At 39.0% G+C, this 24,557-nt stretch overlaps 5 protein-coding genes across 6 annotated transcripts in view; all 5 read right to left on the reverse strand.

Moving 5' to 3' along the window:
- The window catches only part of HOXA3 (homeobox A3), a 43,351-nt gene extending 32,766 nt beyond the window's left edge, over window positions 1-10,585 (reverse strand). For both annotated transcript variants that reach the window (XM_050938685.1, XM_050938684.1), the window contains exon 1: window positions 10,513-10,585. The gene's annotated coding sequence lies outside the window, so the exon portion shown is untranslated. The remainder of the gene's footprint in view (window positions 1-10,512) is intronic.
- On the reverse strand, window positions 432-3,243 carry HOXA5 (homeobox A5). Its single transcript, XM_050938729.1, has 2 exons — window positions 2,162-3,243; window positions 432-1,405 (listed from the first exon to the last, which is right to left on the reverse strand). Exons 1-2 carry the CDS (start codon window positions 2,721-2,723, stop codon window positions 1,155-1,157), a joined length of 813 nt encoding a protein of 270 aa, XP_050794686.1. The 5' UTR covers window positions 2,724-3,243; the 3' UTR covers window positions 432-1,154.
- On the reverse strand, window positions 3,376-6,452 carry HOXA6 (homeobox A6). The gene is made up of 2 exons (XM_050938736.1): window positions 5,994-6,452; window positions 3,376-4,920 (listed from the first exon to the last, which is right to left on the reverse strand). Exons 1-2 carry the CDS (start codon window positions 6,427-6,429, stop codon window positions 4,661-4,663), a joined length of 696 nt encoding a protein of 231 aa, XP_050794693.1. The 5' UTR covers window positions 6,430-6,452; the 3' UTR covers window positions 3,376-4,660.
- A 1,161-nt stretch (window positions 10,586-11,746) lies between the features above and the next one.
- On the reverse strand, window positions 11,747-14,823 carry HOXA7 (homeobox A7). The gene is made up of 2 exons (XM_050938749.1): window positions 14,361-14,823; window positions 11,747-13,436 (listed from the first exon to the last, which is right to left on the reverse strand). The coding sequence occupies exons 1-2, from the start codon at window positions 14,734-14,736 to the stop codon at window positions 13,153-13,155; spliced, it is 660 nt and encodes a 219-aa protein (XP_050794706.1). The 5' UTR covers window positions 14,737-14,823; the 3' UTR covers window positions 11,747-13,152.
- A 7,075-nt stretch (window positions 14,824-21,898) lies between these two features.
- Window positions 21,899-23,521, reverse strand: HOXA9 (homeobox A9). Its single transcript, XM_050938733.1, has 2 exons — window positions 22,969-23,521; window positions 21,899-22,137 (listed from the first exon to the last, which is right to left on the reverse strand). The coding sequence occupies exons 1-2, from the start codon at window positions 23,519-23,521 to the stop codon at window positions 21,899-21,901; spliced, it is 792 nt and encodes a 263-aa protein (XP_050794690.1).
- Window positions 23,522-24,557: the final 1,036 nt, after the last annotated feature.

The raw sequence follows: 24,557 nt of genomic DNA on the forward strand, positions 1-24,557 counted from the left end.
CTTATAGACTCAAAGATCTCTGATGTGGCTGTCCTGCAAATATACTTAATTAAACCACACAAGTAATTATATAGCAAGGTAAACACGCTCTAGCGTTTGGGAGTGTATTTTAACAAAGCACATGTTTTTCAACAATCACCAACCAGCTATCAGTTTGTTCACCCACAGAGAGTGTTGGTTGTGATTCTGCAATACAGCTTTCCACGTAACGAGAAACTATTAAGAAGGAACTTATGGTCAAACTTTCAATTAAAAGGATTGGTGTGGGATAATTGCACTTGTATCAAGTGTAGCATAAGGTCCTATCCAGGTAAAATATTACAAAAATCTGCACCGTTTAAGAAAAAAAAAGCAGCAAATCAGGAAGTACGGCTTCAAAATCAGATCACGAAAACTTACAATAGAAAGTTTATTTATTTATTTTTGTCTGTTTGTTTCCAGTCAGTTTTTTTAAAAAACAAATACAAAAAAAAAAATCTGATCACAGTTTGCTCAAACAGCCAGACTTTGACTATATTTGTAACTTTGTTCACAAAAACATACATTACTGATGCTGCGCTTAATAAGAGCCACTTCTAGGAGTTCGTGCAAAGAGTCATACAAAGGCACAGCAAGGACATACTGCTTGGAATCACAGTTTTCGTCACAGATTCACTATTCACTACACGTAGGACAAGTTCAGTTGTATTTCATCATTTCACCTCTACAACAGCATTAATTACACGAGAATTATATAGGTAGTTTGAATAAAAATATTTTAACAGCTTGGAGCTATACAGTTATTAACACTTAAACACACATGCACAGTTAAGCAAATTGAGTGCAACACATAACATTTGTACTAAGGAAGGGGGATTCTCTCTCTTTTTTACAGTTACTTCAAGTAACACAGCTCGCTTCATATAAATAAGTTAAAACATCTAAATTTTCAAGACAAAAGCCATTCAAGACAAAGAAATGTAGGGGAAGCAGATCTACTTATACACGCGATATAATGGTAAGAAACAGGCTCATGATTAAAAGATGAATTAGGGCGACAAGAACAAGGTTTCTTCACAGAAGTAACACAAGGAAGTTTTAGAAAGTCAACTTGGTACTGACATTATGCGAAGGGTCAACTAATACTGCTCAGTACTTTTTAATTGATCAATTTCTTAAGGACGAAAAGCCCCTCCTGCAGCTGCCATGCTCATGCTTTTCAGCTTATTATCCTTTTTCCATTTCATTCTCCTGTTTTGAAACCAGATCTTTATTTGTCTCTCTGAGAGGCAAAGAGCATGTGCTATTTCAATCCTTCTTCTGCGGGTCAGGTATCTATTGAAGTGAAATTCTTTTTCCAGCTCCAGGGTCTGATATCGGGTATAAGCAGTCCGAGCCCTTTTTCCTTCTGGTCCCCCTATGTTGTCTGTAACAGAAAAGTGAATGATTTAGTCTCTCCCAGCGACCTGCTCCTGTATTTTCTAAAGCAGCCCAGGACATCAGTAGTACCGTTATTCTTGTTTTTGGTTTGGATAAATGCTCAACAAGTACCCCCTTTTCTGTAGACATTTTTAGAAGAGGAAACCAACAGAATCCTGAGCTAAGCTGATCAATGCATTGTGGTTCTGAGGCTAGATGGGATTTCAGAGATAGGAGAGCAAAGCAAGGACATTCAGATCTGTCACGGGATTTAGTTTTAGAATGCTTTGGAACTAATCAAATCATTTCTGTTTCATAACGAGAAGGGGCATGGCAGGTATTTTTTATTTAAAATTACAGAGCAGAAGGCAACCACATAGCCTTCCCATACCCCCCAGTCCTCACCCTAAGGATTTTTTCTGACTTCCTACCAGTGCAAACTCCCATCCTCACTCACTATTTTGCTAAACTGTCTTTTTTACATATAATTAGTAACGCTGTTCCGCTGGACAGTCCTCATAATAAATTACACACGGTGACAAGCACTATTCACATTTTCCCACGTCAGCTACATCTCTGCTCCCCGAGTTGTGCAGACTTTGTTGAGTTAGAGTTCCTACATTTACATTTTTAACGTGCCTACGAAACTGTCTTTCCCCACCGTGCAAGCACAGGGGTCTGATCAGGCTACACACTCACATCCACCCAGCCACCATGCATTTTACATTAAAGCCTCTTTAAAGAAAAGCAGGGTATGCTTTACCATGACTTATGTGCAGTTTTCGCATCCAGGGGTAGATCTGGGGTTGTGAAGGCTGAGCTGTGCTTTGGTCATTCTGGGCACTTGCCTGGTCGCTGCTTGCTGGGGTGTCATCCTCAGTGCCAGACGACGTGCCAACCCCCTCTCTGCTTATGTGAGTGCTGCTGCTGGAATTGGACGAAGTGCTGGTAGAGTTAGCTATGGAGTTTTTCACCCCGTGATGACTGTCGCTGACAGGCGAAGTGGCCACGGCGGTACAGGGCAGAGGGTCAGGTGGAGGCGAATGTGAAGACGTTGCAGGTTGGTTATACCTGGGCTCTGTCGACGCAGAGGTGGTAGTGGCTGGGTAATTGCGAGATCTTTCATTGGCACCAAAGTGGTTGGAGGCTGAGCGCCCAACGCTGAGATCCATGCCATTGTAGCCGTACCCGTACCTGCTGGAATGCATGCTCGCTGAATCCCTGTATTGCTCGCTCACGGAACTATGATCTCCATAATTATGTAACTGGTAGTCCGGGCCATTTGGATAGCGACCGCAAAATGAGTTTACAAAATAAGAGCTCATTTGTTTTTTGATATGTGTGCTTGATTTGTGGCTCTTGGTCGTTTTGTGCGTCTATAGCACCCTTGCACAATTTATGATGAATTATGGAAATGACTGGGACATGTACTTGGTTCCCTCCTACGTAGGCACCCAAATATGGGGTACGACTTCAAATCACGTGCTTTTGTTGTCCAGTCGTAAATCCTGCCTGATGACCTCTAGAGGTAAACTCGTGCACTAATGGGGGAGTTGGGTGGATGCTGGAGGGTTGACGCGCGCGCCCAAGGCTCGCTCCCGCTTCCAGCTCCTGACTGTCAGTCGGACTCTTGCGCCACCCTCTGGAGACTAGTTAGATCTTCACACTTCCAGCCAGGGTCTGCAGGGCTGGGGTCGACTCGAGGTTACAGCCCATTATAGCAAAATTATTGCATTTCTCTCACAGTTCCATTAGTATGTACCAATTGTAACGGGCTATCGGCTGCAGATCACAAAAGCAGCAATAATGCAGGAGTTTGGAAAAAAACTTTTGCTTTTATTTTCAATAGCTTTCTTTTATTCTTTAATTCCTTCCTCTTCTGTTCTGCTATAGATTTTTAAATACAGAAATAACTTCGATCTCTTTTTAGAGTGATGCTTATTTAAACTTACTGAAAAATATAAATCCGCACACACTGGCAACAATTACAGTCCTGTTTTGCAGGCGCTTAAGAAAAGCTGCACTGCCGATTTTAAAAGGCAGGTACCTATTAAAAATATATATTGTATAGTAGTTTTCCAACCGGGATCAAATGCTATATAATTTTATGGTCGGCGTCTTTCTTTCAGAGAAATATAGTATTGTGGCGGTCATTTGACATTAATATTTTCGCAATTTGGGACTATTCAGAGCGGTAGCCCAAATTGCTTCTCCTTCCGAATAAAGGGGTCTTTGTGTGTACTGTACACACATTCACATACACATATACGTATCTATTAGTAAATGTTTTGACTGAAAGTATTTTACTCAGTGAAAGAGAACTCTATTTGGAATCATTTTAGAAGCTAGTTTCTATCTATTATCTATTTAGTCTTCTGTGCTAGGAATTTCGAAAGTAAATAAAGATAGAAAGAAGAGCCACGATTTACCATTACAGACCATTGATTTTTAATTTTTTGAAACTAGCACAATCGGACTGCATGATTAAAACCCCCTCGTTGCTCAATGAAAGCTTTCTTTACTATCAGCGCCACAACAGGAGCCGCAGAAATCTGCCCGCCTCAAAACCTTTTCTTTCCCCGTTCTAAAGTTCAACGCGTAGTTTTTTCTTTAATACTAGCGCAGATTTTGTTCAATTTAGTGGAATCAGCTCTGGGCATTTTAAAATCTCCCTGCAATTTATCCTCGATTTTCATGGAAGTTAATAGTAAGGATCTGTAAATCGATTTTTTTTAAATGCCGCTATCTTCTCTGTGCTAATTAAATCTCTTATACACGTGTAAAACTTTTTTTTCTAGAGATCCTAAAATCCCAAACACAGTAGAACAAGACGCCCGGGATTAGTAACGACATCAAACCAGGATTTTCTAAATCAGGCGTCATTCCACAATATGAACGTTTCCAATTACAAAAATCTACTCACTTCTCTGTTGCCTACAACCATACGGTCGTATCAGAGACATTCATACAGACATGGATGCTCAGTTTAAAATATTTATACTTACAATCTGGGTTTTTTTCTGAATTATTTTAAGCAAAGTTATCTAGGCTTTGAAAAGGTGACCATAAACACTACATGGCTCTAAATCAAATACTTCTATTTTTAAATAAATTCACAGTTGATTGCAAATGTATATATTTTAATCAAGCCTTTGGGAGTCAACAGACTGTGAAAAACCTATAGGATTTTAGTAGCAGAAGGAACACAAGAAAAAAAAACGCTAAAAAGGCAAAGGCCTGGTAACTTTTATTAAGCATAACTCTACTCCCCTGATTTTTCCTCTGTTTCTTCGCTGCTGGGCTGTGTGGAATGTATGAGTTTGTTTTCCTTTTTCCATTTCATTCGCCTGTTTTGAAACCATATTTTAATTTGTCGTTCAGTAAGGCAGAGAGCGTTTGCAATCTCAATCCGACGTCTTCTGGTTAAGTATCTGTTAAAATGAAATTCCTTTTCTAACTCTAGCGTTTGGTATCTGGTGTAAGTTTGCCTCCCCCGTCTCCCATGTGTTCCATACACTGTACCTGTAAAAGTAAAGACAAAGTTGTCGCATTGAACAAGGCCCAATGATCTAAAGTTAAGAAATAGGGGTCAGTTGCATTGCGCCTCCTCTTGCAGAGGCATTCACATAAGGAGTGTCTACTCTGTCAGAAGTTTTCTTGATCAAACATTTCTAAAGGAAGAGGAGCATTATTATCATATTTGAAGGTATCATTCTGATATACAGATATTTACTGGGACAAGCATTTACCCATGAAGGAGAAATATTTAAAACTTTTATATATACATAAGTGTGTGAAATATACAAATATGTGTGCACATGTATACAACTATAATAGTTACTATAACTATAGCAGAACTATAGTTAAGTATGATAATAATTAAAGCTCATAGAAGTAACTAAAGTTCCTAGAACAGCCCCTGGCCTTTGCTCCCAAATATGGTGCATTCAAATGCAAAGGCACTCTTCAAAATGTCTTTAAAAGTTACACTTTTCAAAGAAATATAAATCATAATCCCACCTTTCAAGAGATAACCCGGGGGAAGGTAAAAAGAGATTTTATTTTTGGAAACAGTTGAAGTAAACAAGGCAGTGTGCTTATTCAAAACAAGTGCCATTTGCTCCCATCCCAAACAGTCCTGTTGTGTAAACTTCACTTTACAAAATTCGAGGTGATTTGTACATGTGCACACATTGTCCGAAAGCATGCTTTCGATAACCGATATCTGTATCCTAATGGGCTTGCGAAGGTCCTACAAATAAATGGGGGTAGGCAGTACAGGGGGCATGTTCCGTACATCAGTCTTTGACACTGAAGAAGCGAAGAGGTTTCTTCGAGGGGGGATGGTTATTAGTAATTTGTGAATGCCTGTTTTTCAGTTATTACTAAGGAACTGCACCAAGTCAGCCAAGTTTGGAGCAGATTGTTCCTAAACTGCTTTAGGGCTGCCAATGTGCCAGGGCTGGAATAACCTGGAAAGGTTTCGTGTTACACATTACCTCGCAGTCATTCCTCTTCGACAGTTTGGACGCCCTTTCTGAAAGTCTTTCTCAAAGAACCCCCCCCCCCCTCTTTATTGCATTCAAATGACTTACCAGCGCAGGAGTTCATCCTCTGCATCCAGGGATAAACAGGGCTCGTGTACTTCCGGTCGCTGCCTTCCTCATTTAAAATTTTGCTTTGCACACTGTCGGATTTGTATGGTTGATCAGGAGAAAAGTGCAGATAGTCCCCGTGTCCCCTCTGCTTGCCACTGCCGGAGGGAGAGGCGCTACTTATGTCCTTGTCAGAATAAAAACAAGAGGCTCCATACTCATAGGATGCCCGATTGCAAGTAATGACCGTGTTGGACTGTTGATAAAAACAAGGTGAGGTGTAGGTCTTGTCCTGCAGGCTTGTTGCCCCATAAGAAGCTGGGAAATGCCTCAGAGCATCATAGCCAGCTGGATAAAGGGGGATTTGCCCGAGAAAAGAGTCCTGGCCATTAGGCAGGCTCCCAGGGAAAGTGGGATTCACAAAATAGGAACTCATTTGCTCTCCCCTCTCCAGGACTGTGATTTGTTGTGTATTAGTACATCTGGCTATAACTATTAGTAGTCATCGAACTGGTTTGTTTCTGGATGGCCGAGCGCCAAAAGCGACAGCAGCAAATAGCACCAGCTGACGGCTCGGCGGCCAATGGGAGAGCAACGTGGAGCCCGCTCCCTTGGGACCCGCAGCGACCGAGCCAGCAAAGTTACAAACAACCCCGAGCCCGCACACCCGACAGATGGACGGCAACGCACACACACACCACCTTTAACGTGGCTAAGGGAACGTGGGAGGTGGGACATGCTAGGGGGGAGGAGAAGGGCGGCGGGGGGTGTTACAGTAAAAAAATAAACTGCAAGGCGGAAAAGAATACGTTAAGCGGCGGTAGCGAGCGCCCCCGGGGCAGTGCCCTGTGGCAGCTGGAAAAAAGGGGCAGCTCTCCAAAGTTAGGATTTCCACTCTGGAAGATATGTAAATCATCACACAGAGAACTCCCCTCCCCCTCGCTCCCCACCTCCAGGGGTTGGACTACCCTGGTCCTTTCTATATTCCTATATGAAAGGTAGAGGATGATTGATGTTAGAATTGAAAACTTTGGAGCAATTAAAATCCGTGGAAGGGAATGAATCAGCGATAGCATCTGAGCTGGCAGACTTTGTAAACAAATATCTATTTTCTTAACACAGTGCAAAGAAAATAATTTTATTTAACTAAATATACTGAAAGCCCCCAAAGAATATTTCCCTCCGGAGCTTGAGCACCAAGTATCTTCTTCGCCCCAGCTCAGAATCCAGCCTTTGTGTTCTCCGTTGTTTATTGAAAATGATCTCTCGCATTAATGAACACTCAGATAATGAAAGTGGAGATTATGGATAGGATAGGAAATGGTGGCCTCCTAGATTGATTGATTTATTTATTTATTTAGATGCGTGTTTCAAAGGGAGTCGCTGGTGGGGGGTTGGAACAGGTTTCCAGAGCTCCCGGAAAAGATGTGTTCAGAGAAAGTTACACGTGTTTGTTTTCTTTACATCCAAAAAGTGTATTTTGTTGTATCTGAAATGACGATTTTAAAATTGTAGCGGTAGAATTATACCTAATGAAAAGAGCCACGCTAACGTGTGTGCAGAGGCAAAACGGTTTCGCTGTTGTTTCTAATCATTTAATTACCCACTGATGTTGTAACAAACATCTTAACGTGTACTGTTCAACTTGGCAGTTACTCCAGAACGGACATACAATTCTTGGCCCAGGGCAGAAGCAGTAGCAGTGCTAATGAAATGCACAGAAAGGCTTTTAATTCAGCCTACTCCAGCAGTTCCTAAAAATAACAAGGAGATCGTTCCTTCCAAGCTGTGTTTACTCATAATACGTGACTATGACAACAGACTGAACAGCCGCTTTTTAAACGTGCTGGAGTTTGTACTAACTCTGTTTCCTATAGCACCTAAACTAGCTTTGGAAACATGAGTTTTGTTGTCGTTGCAAGGTTCCGTGTCTCATTTCCGGAGGATGATTAAGGTACCTATAAAACAGTAGTGAGTTAAAACATCTCTCCACAATAGTTGGTATTGTTAGCGTTCTCAGTTGGACTTTCACACTGAGACGTTGATTACCTTCCATTTTTATTTTGTCCCCCTATTCTTTTCTCCGACTCTAAGTTATATACACATCTGGTAGACTAAAAATTATATGCATTGAGAGAATAGCTGAACATAATGTGTAGCTACTCAAAAGAATCCCTGTCCTGAAGAATTTGTACTATGTGGGGGGGAAAATGACGAATACAAATGAGTTTTTTTTAAATGTGAAATTTTTCAGCAGAGGCTGGACCGGAAACGTGCCATAAAAATTAAGATTCGGTGAATACAAAAATCCAGCGTCCATACTTTAATAAAGTTGTGATCAGAAGGTCTTGTTTTGAAGACGCATTGGATTCATTGAGAAAAAAAATGAGAGGTTTATAAATATTTAGGTTTTATTATGTCGGTTTCAGATTGATATTATCTTTTTTGTTTAAAGCGGTGGGAGGGAAATGATTTGCCCAGGAATCTTTATCTGCGGGTCTTGTTCTAGCCAAAGTCAAAATCTCTAATGTCTCAGCATAGCAAAATAAAACATTTCTCAGTTGCTTCCGCCGCACTAAACCGCAAAATAAATGAAAGTACACATTTGTTATGGTTAGAGCATTTGTAGTAACAGCTAAACAATTTGCATGGCAATCGTGGTTTCAGTTACATTCATTATTCAAAAAATTAAACAAAATAAAATAAAAAACCCTGCCACCATAAAGCTTTTACCGTGAGCGTTCCCAGCCAGATAGGTTTAATAGCAACACTATAGCACTTATCTTCGAAAGGTGAATATTGAAAAAATTCCCCACTGCACTTCTGCAACTGTAACAAAGTAAGTAGTCTTGCTCCTCCCATTTTCTTTAAATTATGAAAAAATGTCAGCACACAGTTGAAAAAAACGTGATTAGCACTTTAACAAGACGCGGATTATTTTTTCTTGCTTTCTTTCTTTCTTTCAGTCAACAGACTCCATAACTCAAACAACGCTAGAGTACAGGTGCAGGAGCAGTTACCCTCTTGAGTTTAACCCTCCCTCCTTCACATACTATCTAAATCCACTTACAAATCCTTCTCATGTTCAGAGGCGTAATAGAAAACAACCTTTAACTAATACCCTGTAATCCAAACAGTTCTTGCAATCCAAACCATTGTTTAGATTGAACTCGTAGTAGTAACCTCACTGGGTAGCCTCAATCTTATCCCATCAAGCCAATTCACACTGGGATATTTCACATTTGACACACATCAAAGTTTAAAATATATATATATGTATATATATAAAACCCAGCTCTGTAGAAATGGTCCGTGCTTGGTGGAGTTTGAAAGGTTTCCCTAGGTAGGCCGAATTTTGAGGATTTCTCCAAGAGGATTGCAGACAATTAGCCTTTTACTTGCTGCTGCCTTTGGGTCGCCTGGTTTCCGCCACACAGTGGCAGCACTGAGAGTCTATCGCTCCGCCATAAATAATCCGACTCTCACTGCAGTTGCAGTCAAGCAGATACTGCAATGCAATGCAAATGTAATTCTTTATCAGCCCGGAGAACACAAACAACACCGGTGTTAACATCTAAAGCACTCACAGCTCATTCTTAATTACTGTAATGAATATAAAGATATTACAGAAGCAAAACCCTGAACCAATGCCGCGGTTTCCAGAACACAAACATAGAAAGCAGCGCCAGCTCGGTGAAAGACACGTTATGATGCCAATACCTTCATAAAATAATCCGCGCTCAGATCTGTTTCCGTCCCTCCCGCACACACACAACCCGTGTTCCATTTTTTCAAAAACATAATTAAATTGACACAACATCTCTTATTTTCTTCAACTGACATCGAAAAAGCTTCATTTCAGAATTTGATGTAAGACTGATTGCTTAAAATCGAGCCTTAGATATCTTTCATCCATAAACTACGTATTTCGAAAAATGTCTGTAATATTGTTCAAGCTGCGATCAACACATGACGTGACACAGTTATACCGTATACAACGATTCATTTGATAAAGCAACCTATGCACCTATTTCCTGTGTTCTGCTGTTACAGAAATATCCTTTCTCTCTCATGGAAATTTTACGGAATGAGAAGATATTATGCCGATTGGTCTCTTTCTGAAGTTGTAAGTGTATTTTTTTTAAATTCTAAGTTGCAATTAACACAAATGAATTTGCTAATGCTGGGAAACAAAATTAATACATTTTCTTGGGCAAAGAATCTCGATATGATTTTATAAATTTGAATTCTAAAATAATAATACAAATCTGAATACGATAGCAAATCTTTTGAACATACTTTTATTAAAATTACATCTCAGGCTTGCTAATAACAAACGCTTGTATTTTTTGCATGCACTGGTTAAATCTAAATAAGCTAAATATTCGACTGATAATCCTTCAGTTGGTATCAATTCATGTCTACTGTATCTATTATATATAGATGGGTCCCATATAGGTATATATGAGTATTAAAATAATGTTACCCTGCTTATGGTAGTGTTATATACGTTTCTCACCTTTAGGTTCTGGCTCGCAGGAGCCCCTGCTACTTTGACAGCTGTCGCTTTGGCTGCACAGGAGACGAATCGCCCTCCTTTTGGTGCCAGAAGAAGCAGGAAATTAGCCAGGTTGCAAGTTGAAAATCTGCCACTCCAGTGCTTTGAATCCAATATGCCACACCTTCCAGCGGAGGAATTGGAAATTGCCATCCAGGATCTGTGTTCTAGGCGGCTGCTTATGCCGAACCTCCATACACTTTGTTCACTATTGCCTTACAAAGAACAAATGAAACGGGGGATTGAAAGCCAGAGAGATCCGAAGCAGGACAGAGCTGAGCAAAAGAATGCAGCTCTATTCTCGCAAGGGAAATTATAAAAAAGTTCATGTTCACGGTTACCATCCACATGACCGACAGCGACCAATGGAAAAACCGAGCAACTCATAAAGTTGTATTGCAAAGTTGTAAATTTTCATAAACAACAACGGATTTATGGCCTTTTCCTCATCACTAAGAAGAGGCAGGTCTTAGAGAGGCGCCATCTTACCAGAGAGGCAGCCCTGGAGTTTTTAAAGACCTAGAGTTTGTTCTAATTTTATTAAAATTGCAATTAGTGCATTTACCAGCAACTGAACACAGCAGAGCTAGGGAACTACTCTGCAGATGATGATATCATTATATCTATATTTTTCTTGCCCTCTAAAGATAATTTCATGCATGATTTTTTAAAATTCCACATTAAAATACGGTATCTGCTTTACGTGTTAGAATAATGGGAGAATATTTTTAAATATAGGCGGTTCGGTTAGGTTATTTGTCTTGATTTTACATATTTACTATTGCCCTAAAATGACTGACACGCAGACACACATCTGACTTGATCTTCAACATTTTAAACTTTCGCACTGCAGTTTGCATCTATAATCAAATATTATCCCGCTAACGCGGATTTCCGCCTGCGTATAGGCAGGTTTCATGTCTACTGTGATTTTAAAAATTTCACTGAAGCACATAAGAGCTTCTTGTTTAAGGAATAATCTCTGCTTAATTAATCAACTCAGGTGAAAAATCTAGATAGAGAAATTGACTGATTCCTAACAATTCATCACCTATGAATTTTTGGGTTTGATTGCAGATAAAAATGATATATTTGACCTAATTTCTTTATTTGGCTTTGTAAATTTTATGCTTCTTTTGAACTGTTCCCTAATAAAGAAACACAATTCATTGTCAACAAGCATATTTATTTCCTGTGTAACATAAAACACATTTATCGTGGGAGATATTTGAACACGGTATCACTTCCAGAGAGCTCATATACATTTTTTTCTCCACTGCCAATACTTACACGGCATATCCAAATGTTCACAATGAACACATCGAAACACATTGTAACATACAATTTATGAATAAACTTTAGCCAAACCTTCATGAAGGATTTATAGAGTTCTTAACAATACACCATGCTACAAAGTTACCAATTTAAATACAGACTTCCCAGTTTATGACGTGATCTTACAAATGATTTCAAGACAATATAAATGACAAAAAAATCGTTTAAATATACAGTATTTGCTATTGTAGGAAAATTCACGGTATTACATATTAACACATTCTGAAATCAGGACAAGAAGATTTTTGAGAGGCGCTAACCTGGTCGTCTTAATTCACTTTTTAAAGAACATTTTCAGCGATATTAGGTAGGATGAGCTTAGAAAACAAAACGGCCTGTAACAATGTACTTCAAAAGGTAGAAGCCAACAGAAGATATTAAAGCGCTTTGTACAATATTAGTATGTGTTTTCTTCTTCACTCGGAATAGGAAAGGATTGAGAAGAAAGATATATTGCAGCATATGGTTTTCACTTATAATTGCGTTGGAATAAATATATTATTTTTTCAATTTAAATATATTCAGCATTTTCGATACCAAATTATATACCAAAGCTATTGATGCCTGCTTTTCGAAGGAGTACACTTAAGTTTCTAAAAGCATTCTGCAATTCACATTAGTATGTTATCTTCTTTTGATTAATAAAATACAGTATAGTTTAGAAGATAGGTAGGCGGAGCGAGAAATAGGTAGTCTGGAAAATAGGTAGTACAAATAATTGTTGTAGGATGTAGTGGTTTCTGTTTCATTATTTTTACAGGATTTTTTTCACTTGCTGTTTAAAGTTGCCTGTTTGTTGTGATCTTTTGAAATAAAAGGAAACAGGAAGTGCAGAACTATTTATTCTAAATTAGGTAGTTTTTTATGTGACCCTAATGCACTTACCCCTTAACAACTGATTGGGACTAATTGAGTCAGGTAGTTATGCCGGAAGTTAATGTTTTTTCTGCATGTGCAAGTAGCAGTTCTCTCACGCAAATGTACCCACACAAAACACACCAAGGTTTGGGCAAACGAAAATAAATGATTAGGGTGATCTTGTGAGAGATTCCAAATAAGTTGGACAGGAAATGTGCGAGGTTTGGGGAGGTGGGGACTGGAAGACAAATCACGGGACCTTTTAATGTTTGAAAATGCTCGGTTTCAAGATGTTCATTAAAGGGCACAGGATTTTTAAAATAAAACAGTAAGTCTTTTTTTAAAGAGAGCTTTTACAACTGTCACGTGCATACATAATACTGGAGATTGCTTCATCAAATGGGAACTTTACTCGTCTTCTTCCTCCTCTTCTTCCACTTTCTCCACAGAAGCTGTTGCTGACGTGTTCTCGTTGGTCGCTGGAGTGCTGGAACTCTCTTCTTTATGCTCCTTCTTCCATTTCATCCTTCTGTTTTGGAACCAGATTTTGATCTGCCTTTCAGTTAGGCACAGAGCATGGGCGATCTCTATTCTCCTCCTGCGAGTCAGATAGCGGTTAAAGTGAAATTCTTTCTCCAGCTCCAGGGTCTGGTAGCGGGTGTATGTCTGCCGACCTCGCTTCCTATCTGGACCTGAAAGCAGGCAAACAGACGCAGAAGTTAGCCAAAAACCTGAAGATAATCAGTTCGATGGAAAGTTGGTATTTACAAACAGCCATCCAGGCAACTGGAGTAAATCCTCTTCCTTCATCCCCCCGCTCCTAACGAAGGCATTTCTCTCAGACTGCATGCCCAGCTCAAACATGGCAAATTAAGTTCTCTGAAATATACCAAGGTGGAGAAAAAACATTAAAGAGCAAACCAGTTACTTCCTAAAGGATGGACTTAACACGCGGCTCTGTTTCTCCAGCGTCCTCCAGACTTTTGTGTTTCACAAAGGAAAAGAAAAGCAGGGTCTGGAATTTCCATGTATTTATTGATCCCAGGGTCTTTTTATCAGTTTATAGACACATACTAGATTTAGACTCAAGAACGGAGCTCACATTTTCCAGATCTCTTCCCTTTTTACACACGTATATAGACCCTGATCCCCAGGAAAGGCAGATGACACATTTCACACTAACAGTGAGCTAGAGCACCCCTGCCCCTCTGAAATAGTCTAGCCTCCCTTCTTTCGAGCCCCTCTTCTTCTTTTTCCTCTGCGTTTTCCGCCACATAGGATTTTTGTACATTTTGTTGGGGTGAGGGTGGGGGTGGGGACCACTTACCCGTGTGGGCTCCCAGAGTACATAGCCAGCTCTCCATATTTCTACATCAAACCGCACAAATAAACGTAATACTAAAATTCCATAGCAAATTGGCTTAAATAAATTTACGAGGATAGAACCCATTAATTGAGCAATAAAAAGTTTTATGATACTCATTTACATACAATGCCACGGGCTTTCTACGCAATGGCGCCTCTGCTATAATTAAAACCATAAAGGCTGTGCTGACAGTAATTTCGGCTACACATTTGCCTGGCTGCCACAGCTTTGCCCTCTCCATTCCCCATACCTGAAGACCTCATCCAGGGGTATATCCGGAAATTAGCCTCAGCCTGGCTGTGCAGGTTGCCTTCCTCCGCTTTCTCACAGCTGGATTTGGTTAGATCATTGCAGAGGACGGGAATGTTCTGATCAAAAGAGGAACAATGCAGGTTGTAGGCATCTGAGCCCAGGCTGTATCCGGAAGAGAACGGGTTTTGATATATGGTACTGTTCACATTGTACAAGCCAGGCATGGAGGAGGTGAAAGCACTAGCCCCTGGTCCATAGCCGCTTCTCTGAGAGTTGGTTGCAAAGGAGCAAGAAGTAGGTTCTGCATTTTGGAAGAGAGAAGCCCCCGTCGTATATTTGCTAAAAAGAGCGTTCACATAATACGAAGAACTCATAATTTTGACCTGTGATTTGTTGTCCGGTAGGCTTCAGTGTCGGTTTTACGAGGTAGCGTGATATATGATAACATTACACCCCCAGATTTACACCAAACCCCATTTTCTTTTGGACTGAGCTGCCTCCAGCACGTGACCAGTCATATGACCCCATCCTCCAATCTCCTCCTGCATCACAGGTGGTATGGATCAGGGTGTCTCACAATATCCTATAATGGAAGGGGAAGAGGATCAAATATATGTCTAACAAATTAAAGACAAGGGGGCTTTTGATTAAGGGTGCCACATGGTAAATGATATTTTGTAAGATCCCTATAAAGTATAGTAAGTAAACTAAACAGAGATTTATTTGGTTCTATTATGAAACTGAAACCGCACGTTGTGCGACGTAGATCTCTCTATTCTCGAGCTGTTTTGGTTTAGAAAAACAAGGTATGGCTGCGCACATAGTGCTCCCTGCCTCTCAGTTTACTCCTCTTTTTCTGTCTTTTTTTTCTTCTTCTCCTTTCTGTTTTTTTAATCCAAGTGGAGATCGCATAGCATTGGACTATATTATAATATGTGTTGGAGGGTTTTCTATTTAATAAAAGCTACAGTGCTCAGCTGATCAATATTTAGTGTTTGGAGGGAAAGCACATCTCGCACATTAAAAAGCCTCCGCAGTAAACTGAAACCATGTGTCTGTCTCTCACACACATACACACAAGTTTAAATAATTCTATTCCTCACGCATGCATTATTTTTCTGCAGCGATGAAATAAGTATATATTGCGTTTCCTAATTTGCTAACAGATGTATTAAGATATTGCTATATTACATTCTACTAATCGCTTTCGGCTAGATGGATCAAGATGCGGTTGCTCCAGAAATCCGCTTTTAACTCTTTTGCAAACTAGTATGTCTCAAAGGACGAAGAGAGTGATCGCTAACAATTCTGAAAGAATATTGATACTCCTTGGCTCTTATAATAATGACACGCATACATTACCAAACCTTGCGTGTGAAACTTAGTCCATCTCTGCCGATTTCAAAGGTGAATTAATATATCGATCACGTTTTTTATTTATAATACTCCGTTGCTAAATCTGTATTGTTACGACTGTATTCCTGACGGATTCATTGCGTCTAATAGCAGAATAATTCCACTTTCCCCCGTTCCCTTGAAACAAAAAGAGGACACCTCTCGTCTGAACACCTTTTAAAAAGCGATAAGTCCTGGAGTCAAACATGTAGGGCTTCAGATCTTAACTAATTGTTTGATGCCTTCTTTGCCTTTCAATGTACATACCTAGTATCCGAAGACGGAGATAGCAACATTACATTTAGATCACGGGTAACGTTCCTCATTTTCTAAACACTCCGCTTTCCAACAATAAGAATGACTTTCCATTGAGGATGCTGCACCGTACCCTTCCTTTAAACGGATCATAAAATGGGTTTCCTTCTCTCAGACAGGGAGTCCTGGTAAAGACAGCTTTTACTGCCCTGCTATATTGCACATCATAAACTGGAAGAAGCACAATGGAATTGCCCCGGAAATTCTCCTTTAAATTATAGAGTTTAATGCTCTGTGTACAAAGAACTTCTCACCAGTTAAAATTGTTCTTGGCGATATTTCGCACGGAGCCTAGAGTTCACGTTTTGAAAACCTAAGGAAAAAAGAATGCTCGAGGACTGTTTATGTGCGAATATTGCAACAGACCCATATAGGGTAAGAAGAAAAACAAGTGAAATTGACTAAAGCGAAGTCATCGAGATATTTGTGGTTAAGAGTATGCAAACGTTGTGACTACATCTAGATATTTGTCAGCAGATAAACATGTACAATCCAGGTTCTTATTCGCAATCTAAAGCCAGCATCTGAATAAATAGCTTCCTCTTTATTTTGTTTCAGAAATATTACTCGGCATTACAGTTAGTTACAAAAAACGAAGAATCACAGTCCCAACTGACTTTCTGGAAAGAAATAAAGGCCCAAGAAGTTAAACGAATGCGAAGCAACCAAGAAGATCAAAGAGGCTGAATTAGACGACATTAGACCAATAAATTGCTCCTCTGGTGACAACATACCAAGATGCAAGAAGAAAGAAACAGCAAACATAACCAATGTCTAGACTTGGGTATTGATAATGCAAGACAGGATTTTATAGAGGAGCCTTAAAAAGAACATTTAAGTGTGTCTTGCTTCTTAAAACATATTTAAAAGTAATCAGGATATTAAACATGGATACCGCCACCTTTGATTACTTCCCTTTCATCTTTCCAGTGTCACCTCTTGTAAACAATATTAATATTTCGCACCAAGTTCGCACTGAATAAGACACATCAGGAATTCCAGGAAAGTGTTTTTCCCTCATCTATTCGACAAAAACCTCCTTAAAATATTACCTCTGGAATAGACTCTAAAACGTCAATCTGCTGCATTCTGTACTGCACTGGACAATGCTTTAGCATATTTCTGAAATTGCAACTTTACATTTTAGTGATTTATTACATTCAATAAAAAATAGTGGACAAGTCAATCGCAAGCTTTCAACTATCACAATAGCCTCCTATGTTTTTTTTAATTATGATGTATTTCTTTTTTACTAATAAAGACTCGGACTATGTCTTATTGCATTCTGAGCTTTTCCCAGAATGGAAAAGATAGTGGTAAAATGGTGAGCAGAAGTTATACGCAACCTGGGAACACTGCATGATTATCGGTTGTGTGTAAAGCAATATTTTGATGTAACTGTGACCCTGGACACTACTCTGTTGTTTCAAAATATGTTACCGCTATAATTTATCCAATATGATAATGGGACATACCGTGCCAAATTATTACTTACTTTGAAATACATAAGCACGTGTTCATTTAAGTATAATTTCACTGCTCAAGAAAAATAAGTAATCAAATAATTATTTAAAAATATGAATATATGCAGACATTCGATATGAATACGCTTATTAGAAACCCGAGAAAGCGATGGTTCTATTTCAATTATATTTTACCCTAAAAATACGAACATACGTAAAGTGATGTGGAAAAAATAACATAATCCTCACATCCCTTGCTCATTCTGAGAATTGGTTTCAAGAAATTGCCTTTAATTTAAAAAACTATTAATCAGATAGATAAAAATAGTTAAGTAAGGTGACTCCTAAGGTGCGGTTCTTTTTCTTTGTTTTCTTTAACTTAAAAGATATAACACTAATATTTTCGACTGTGTTTAGAGGGTCCCTTTCTTTATTTTTCTTTCTGTTAGTTTTTCTCTCGTTTTCACGACTGATTTGACAAAAGATAACATAATTCCACTAATCTGCGCCCTGAAAGGAGTTAGCGAGGGCAGTCAACAAAACCAAAATGGATAAACACTAAAATTAACGAGGGAAATGAAAATAAGAGGCACGGAGAATTTAAGAATGAATGTGTAGAGACATCTCATCAGATGGTTGGCATCTGTAAGATATAATTAAACGGGTCCCACAGAGCTGAAATTGCTAGGAACCCAAGCAGGGTTTTAACTGTATCAAAGACAGCTGTTGAAGAATTTCAGTTTCCAGTAAATAATTTTCAAATTAACATTTGCAACCTTGCTGCTTCTTCAGTGAACGCGGTTAGGTCGTATGCTCAGCAAAAGAGTTTCATTTGGGAATTAATTTGACTCTTTGTTCGTTCCCCATACAAAAGCCCACGTCTTGCGGAATCGCTTTATGGACTTGATTGTGAAAAACACCGCCGCAGTCCACAGAACGTTAAATGACATTCGAATCATTATGTTCATACTTTTAAATCCCCGCTTCTCCGAAATATTAAAACGCTCATGAGCCCTGAATGAAATCAGAATAGTTTGCTTGTACATTAAGGGGTTAATGATGTCTAATGTCTAATATTTTTGAAAAAAGAAAAGGTGAAAAGGGAATTGAATAGTGTATAAAGACGTCAGCGGTTTATGTTAAATAATTAGAAACGCTTTAATGCTTTGAAAATTAAAAATAAATAAATCGTCTGATAAAATCGGAGACTGAAACTACCTTTTCAATTACTGCGTTTAAGGTAAGCAACACAGCAAGTCTAATACTAACTATATTATTTTTAAATGAAGCATCATTGATAATAAGCCCAGAGTAAGAACTGTTGACCTTGGTTAACATCAGATCAGTTGTTTCAAATCCAGTTATTCTCCTATAAAGTCGACATTTTAGGAGCTTTCAAGTAATCTCGCCGTATGCTTCATGGCGGGTTTGTGAATGTTTTCATGGAATAATACTGCCATCTGCTGTTCTGTTTGGAACATTGCAAATAATAAACTATGCAAGAACGTTTCAGTTTGCTAATAGTTTACGTTTCCGACAGAGAATACTTCAATAATCTGCTCGGCAAAAGAGTAGCAATCATACAAAAGGTTCCGGTCACAAATACATTAAAGATAAACGTTCGCCTTGGAGCTTAGATTTCAGAAGAGGAAGGCAAATAAAAGGTAGTTATTTCCGCACCCCCGCTTTATCTAAAACAGCCAGACAAAACAAATGAAAAGGCTTTGGTAGAAAATCTTAATTGTGGCTGGACAGTTGTAAACTCATTAAGAGCCGAATTCCAGACAGTTTGCAGACCCGTCATTTATTACACACCCTGAATGCTGATTCTTTGAAGTTTCCTCTGTCTGCAACAACAGAGGGCGTCCCGAACATCCCAAAACACTGGAACAGGGATCAATTAGGGTCTTTTTTGTGTGTGTGAGTGTGCAACAAAACTATTTCCCGTTTACTAATTATAACCCATCAAAACTTACCAGAGATTTCTTTCAAGAAGACGAAGAAGAAGTGAGGCTGAAAGATTTTCCTTCCGCACTTTTGCACCTCTGTAAGCGTCTTGCGAGCGACCTAAATTTTGTGTTTAACCCTGCAGCGTTTTACACCCCATAAATGGTTACAGCAGTCATTTTCTTTTATTGCATTGTATAGCTCTGAATTTTCCTAGCAACATCTTCTGCCAAGAACGGTGACTATAAATGTTCTGGCTACTTCTGTTTTAAAAATAATACACTCACAAAGCATTTGTTCTACATATTTACAAATATGGTTTGCTTGGTCTTGAACAGACGAGTATTCTGGATCGTATTTTGGAAGATTCCTTCTCTGGGCGGTAAAATGTCGGCCTGAAGCAGGGATAACTTTAACGGGCTCACTATCTTTGCTATTTGGTTTTGTTGCTCCGCTGAAAAAAATAACTTTCAACCGAAATAAATATTCTTTAATAAATCTTCTTTCGTGTATTTGGCTTTGCTGCACTAGCCTGTTGCGAGGCACATTTTCTCAGCTGGACTAAAACAGCGACCAGAGTAGACTTCATAAATAATAATATCATTTATTGTCTGCAAACCTTTACCCTTAGAGATAGTAAAACGCAATGTGCTTATTTTACGTGTCATAAGCTTCTTCAGAGGAAAATTTGCAGATGCAAATAAAGAAGAAAAATAACTGATTGCAAAACTTTTTAAAATGACATATTTTGCACATTATATTATATATGGAAGGGGATTTAAAATTAAAATATTGGCAAAGCGAGCGTTTCTCAAACTTTTTGCAGCCTGTTTAGCTATGCCCATTTTATAATGGGGTAATGTACTGTGCCAACTAAAATTAAGATGTCTAATCTATTTACATTGTTGTCTCTCTAAAAAGTCTTGACTATTTCGGTCTTGTTCTTTTAGAAAAACTTTATTCAAATACGTTAACTCCAAAGCATGCACCCCATAACATTTAAAGAGTTTCCTGCATATGTTTCTAAGCACTGGATTGCATAATTCTATCCAGATGTATTTATGCACTTTGTAGGTTAAACAAAGAAAATTAGTACATATTATTATACAAGTTTTGCTCTCATATATCTGCGCATTTAACCTGGATCAAATAAATTTCTATTCCCACCACAGTTGTTCTAACCATGCAGTTTCTACTGGTTTTTATGTTGGGTTATACAGATGAGAGCCTTCTTAATAATGCTAAAACATCACAAAACATAAAAGAATCAATATATTTTATTTAGCAAAAAGTTAAATATCATTTCAACACAACAATTTGGTCAGTAGGCCATGAGGTAACTATTGCAAAATATACAGTGTATGTTCTGCATAAACATAACTTCCCAGATTTTTATATTCGATACAAATCTACAATAACCAAATGTAGCTTTTTATAGTGTATAATTTATCAATAAAATTAAATTTCATTACAATAAGCTTCAAATTATTTGATTAAAATTAAAACGTAAACCATAGGTAGTTACCCTTTTCACATATATGTATAGCTCCGAAATCTGATAACTGCTTACTGGTGCAAAAACAATATTTAAGCTAGTCTGATTATTTACTTTTTCCTTAATATATAGAGTATATATACAGCTGACAAAGACAGTACTATATATATCAACTTTTCATACTAAAATGACCTGCTTGGTAATAGTTTGAGAACCATAATACTTAGATATCCCAGCGATTTTTTATTATGATTTTGTTTGTTTAAATTGGTATATATATATAGATATCTCTATATATAAGTTGGGGATAGATAGATGTTACAATCAAAGGTTTACTGTCTAGTTATACAGAAAAGACTTATTACACTACAGAGCTATACTCTATGCAACTTTTATAATAAACAACCTGAGTTCAAATTGAATTCTAGCTTTCACAATCACATCTGGTACAGCACCCAAGCACATAAGTTGAGTCACAAACATAATTACCACAATAAAACACAGTATTCAAGTATTACAGCAGACCTCTCTCTGCCGCGCAAAGGGCAAATTAAATTAACTACGTAGTCTAAACACTACAGTCCGCAAATAGTTGTGCATTACGACAAGGTAGGTTTTTTTGTGTTTTGTTTTGTTTCTTTGTAAGTGAAGAACAGGTAGAATTATACAAGCCCACAAACAGCCTTCCGCGCTAATGCCCCGTTTTTCTTTCCTATTATAAAATTGAAAGTATTACGGTACCTCCACAGTAGCACTGGCAAACCGATATTTCAATGCTACTGTTACAAGGTACATTAACCATTAGAATTTGCCATGAAAAAAAAAAAAGAGGCCTGGGCACAGTCGCATTGTGTGGTGGGGTTGGAGAGGGGGAGGGAGGATTTTCTTTAAAAAAAAAAAAAAGTAACCTGTGTTTCCTCATTATTCATCCTTTGCTCGGTCTTTGTTGATTTTCTTCATTTTCATCCTCCTGTTTTGAAACCAGATTTTCACTTGTCTCTCAGTTAAATTAAGGAGTCTAGCCACCTCGTATCTACGGTCCCTAGTGAGATACATATTGAACAAAAACTCCTTTTCCAGTTCCAGCGTTTGGTGCTTGGTGTAGGGACAGCGCTTTTTCCGGGTGGATCTTGCGTGCAGCCAATTTGCAGCTGGATTATCTACAATAAAAGAGCAGAAGTTCAGGGGAGGGAGGAAGCCACGTCGCACCACAGTTTGGTGCCCTGACTTTAAAAGCCTAGGTAGCCTGATATTAGGGTTTACGACATGCCTTTCCTTTCAGCAGACATACAGGATGGTTAGGCACAATGGAATCAAAATACAGACACATGGAGAGGTCACATAGAAACGCACGCGGTAAAAGCCCAGCCCCCGCCTACTCTCGCCTTGATATTGTTTATAGAATGTGATTTTAAAATAGACTGTCCCTCCTCCTCCTCCTCCTCACCGCCCGGGGAGGACTAGTGGGCTTAGAATGTCACTGAGAAAACATTTCAGTTTTTAATTCTGACCTTCTCCCGTGTCACCACTGTAAGGTTTTAAGGAGATAGCGAGTCACTATACAGCTAGCTCAATTAAGCCTCGGTTGCTTATTCGCCTTATTTGCATACTCGTTATTTCGTGCATTAACATCGAGCCTATTGTTCTGTTAGATTTACAGCAAGAAAATGAAGAAAATGAAGAGGTTTCTGTTTCCATCCTTACAGTAACTACCCTGGGCTGTTTCTTGCAAGATACTCGTGACAAAAGAAGCCAATGCTTCCCAAGGATTTCCCAAAAGTCCGTACCCGGGGAACCCACGCCTGGCCGAGCTGTGCCTGGACCTTCAGGCATTCTAATTCACGTTGTAAGAGTTCAGACATGCACAGTTCCCTTTAAGATCGAACTACACCCGAGCAACGGCAACTGCTAGTCATTTAGTTAGCCCAAGATGCTAACCTCCCTGCAGCCTGATGAGACCTGAAGTCCATTACCCTTGCAGTTGCACTTACTTGGATCAATCTGTGGTTTTTCTCCGTTTGTCTCATTTTCTCCATTGTTTTCAGAGAACGCACCTTCGCTGGGTTGCTTATCCCTATCAGCTGGAGGAGAACCACAAGCATAATCAGACAGAGACAACGTGTGAGTGTCAAACGTGGTACAGTCACCCCTTCTGGCCGCGAGCGGTTCAGGTTTAATGCCGTAATGCCTGCTGGAAGGTAACCCAGGGAAAGACAATGAGCCCGGCATAGGCTCTAGCCACGAACGCATGTACCTGCCGTCAGGCGCTGCCATTGGTGCCTGGTGATGCACATATGGATGGTACACAGTAGGCACGTTATTAGCGCTCGGAGGGTGAACGGGGTTCCAGGAAGTGCTAAAGACTGAAGTTTTCGACTGAAAACTGCATGGGGTGAATTCAGGGTGCTCGCTCAGGGCTGGCTGTCTCGTTGGCGGTGCCAGTGGAGCAGAGGCATATCTGGACTGCACCAGGTCTTCACTCTCGTGAATTATGAAAGAGTCCACATAATAATTGCTGAGCGTCCCTGAAGTCGACATTGCCATTCAACAAACACAGAGCAGGACCTGCTGAAATTATGAAACTGCAGATTTCATGTAACAACTTGGTCCTTGCAAGAAGTACAGTCACCTAATAAGTTGAAGGCTGCCTGTCAGCCCATTGGTTGCCAGAGTCACATGGCAGGGTAGCAGAACAATAAAGTATAAATCACTCCGCAGGCTATTAATGGGTCAGTGTTTTCCAGTCATAATTTTTATAGCAAAGCCATATGTTTTTATGCAAAGGGATATTTGAGTTGTACTATAAAGTTTGTTTTAATTGTGGCCAACTGAGATTAAAAGATCAGATTTTGTATTAGTACCCTTTTTAAGCGGACTATTTTATATCATAATTAATCATCCCATCAGTGGTTCGTGTTCCTAGCAAAAACCTTGTGATCGGAGACCTTCACATAAAATTATACAGTAATTGAAGTAATAAAAAAGCAAAATAGCAGTTGCGGTATACTGTATTTAAATATATATTTATTATATTTCATAAGGAGTTATTGTTTCAGGAGCCACAGGCATGTTATTAAGTCAGTGGCTATGAGCATATTCATTTGCATCGCTGTGTTTCACAGCAGTAAAAATTTACGAGAGCTTGGAAAGGTTAAATTATACTATTGTGTTTAGTTTGGGAACTAACTGTAAATAATACTGTTCCGTTTAGTTCGGAGCTAACTGGAGCTGGCAATGAAGAGTCGAATTCATCATAGCCTCTTACCGAAACTGATCTACAGAGTAGCTCCTTACCACACAGACCAGAGGAGGAATATAGAAATATTTTAAATCAATATTTAAATTTGTATTTTTATAGACCACCAACTAGTCTTGAATCTTGGACTTTTCTGAACAACTGTGTTTTTTTTCACATTGAAACACAACAGTTCGAAATCCCAAATGCACCAGATTCAAAACCACAATAAGAATCTCCAAAAAAATCATTTAACCAGACACGCAAGAATTAATCGATGTATTTGAATGATACTAGGAACACTGTTATTTACCGGGTTTGGAAACTATCTTTTACTAGAAGGTG

Source organism: Gopherus flavomarginatus, chromosome 2, assembly GCF_025201925.1.
Source record: "Gopherus flavomarginatus isolate rGopFla2 chromosome 2, rGopFla2.mat.asm, whole genome shotgun sequence".
Lineage (NCBI taxonomy): Eukaryota > Metazoa > Chordata > Testudines > Testudinidae > Gopherus > Gopherus flavomarginatus.

Excerpts from the sequence above, each read along its gene's own strand:
- HOXA7 (XM_050938749.1), bottom strand. The coding sequence starts at position 14,736 with ATGAGTTCTTCGTATTATGTGAACGCTCTTTTTAGCAAATATACGACG. Across the intron at positions 13,437-14,360 it reads CCCCTGGATGAGGTCTTCAG|GTCCAGATAGGAAGCGAGGT; the intron begins GTATGGGGAATG and ends GCCTGCTTTCAG.
- HOXA5 (XM_050938729.1), bottom strand. The coding sequence starts at position 2,723 with ATGAGCTCTTATTTTGTAAACTCATTTTGCGGTCGCTATCCAAATGGC. Across the intron at positions 1,406-2,161 it reads AAAACTGCACATAAGTCATG|ACAACATAGGGGGACCAGAA; the intron begins GTAAAGCATACC and ends TTTCTGTTACAG.
- HOXA9 (XM_050938733.1), bottom strand. The coding sequence starts at position 23,521 with ATGGCAATGTCGACTTCAGGGACGCTCAGCAATTATTATGTGGACTCT. Across the intron at positions 22,138-22,968 it reads AAAACCACAGATTGATCCAA|ATAATCCAGCTGCAAATTGG; the intron begins GTAAGTGCAACT and ends CTTTTATTGTAG.
- HOXA6 (XM_050938736.1), bottom strand. The coding sequence starts at position 6,429 with ATGAGTTCCTATTTTGTGAATCCCACTTTCCCTGGGAGCCTGCCTAAT. Across the intron at positions 4,921-5,993 it reads GAGGATGAACTCCTGCGCTG|GTACAGTGTATGGAACACAT; the intron begins GTAAGTCATTTG and ends TTACTTTTACAG.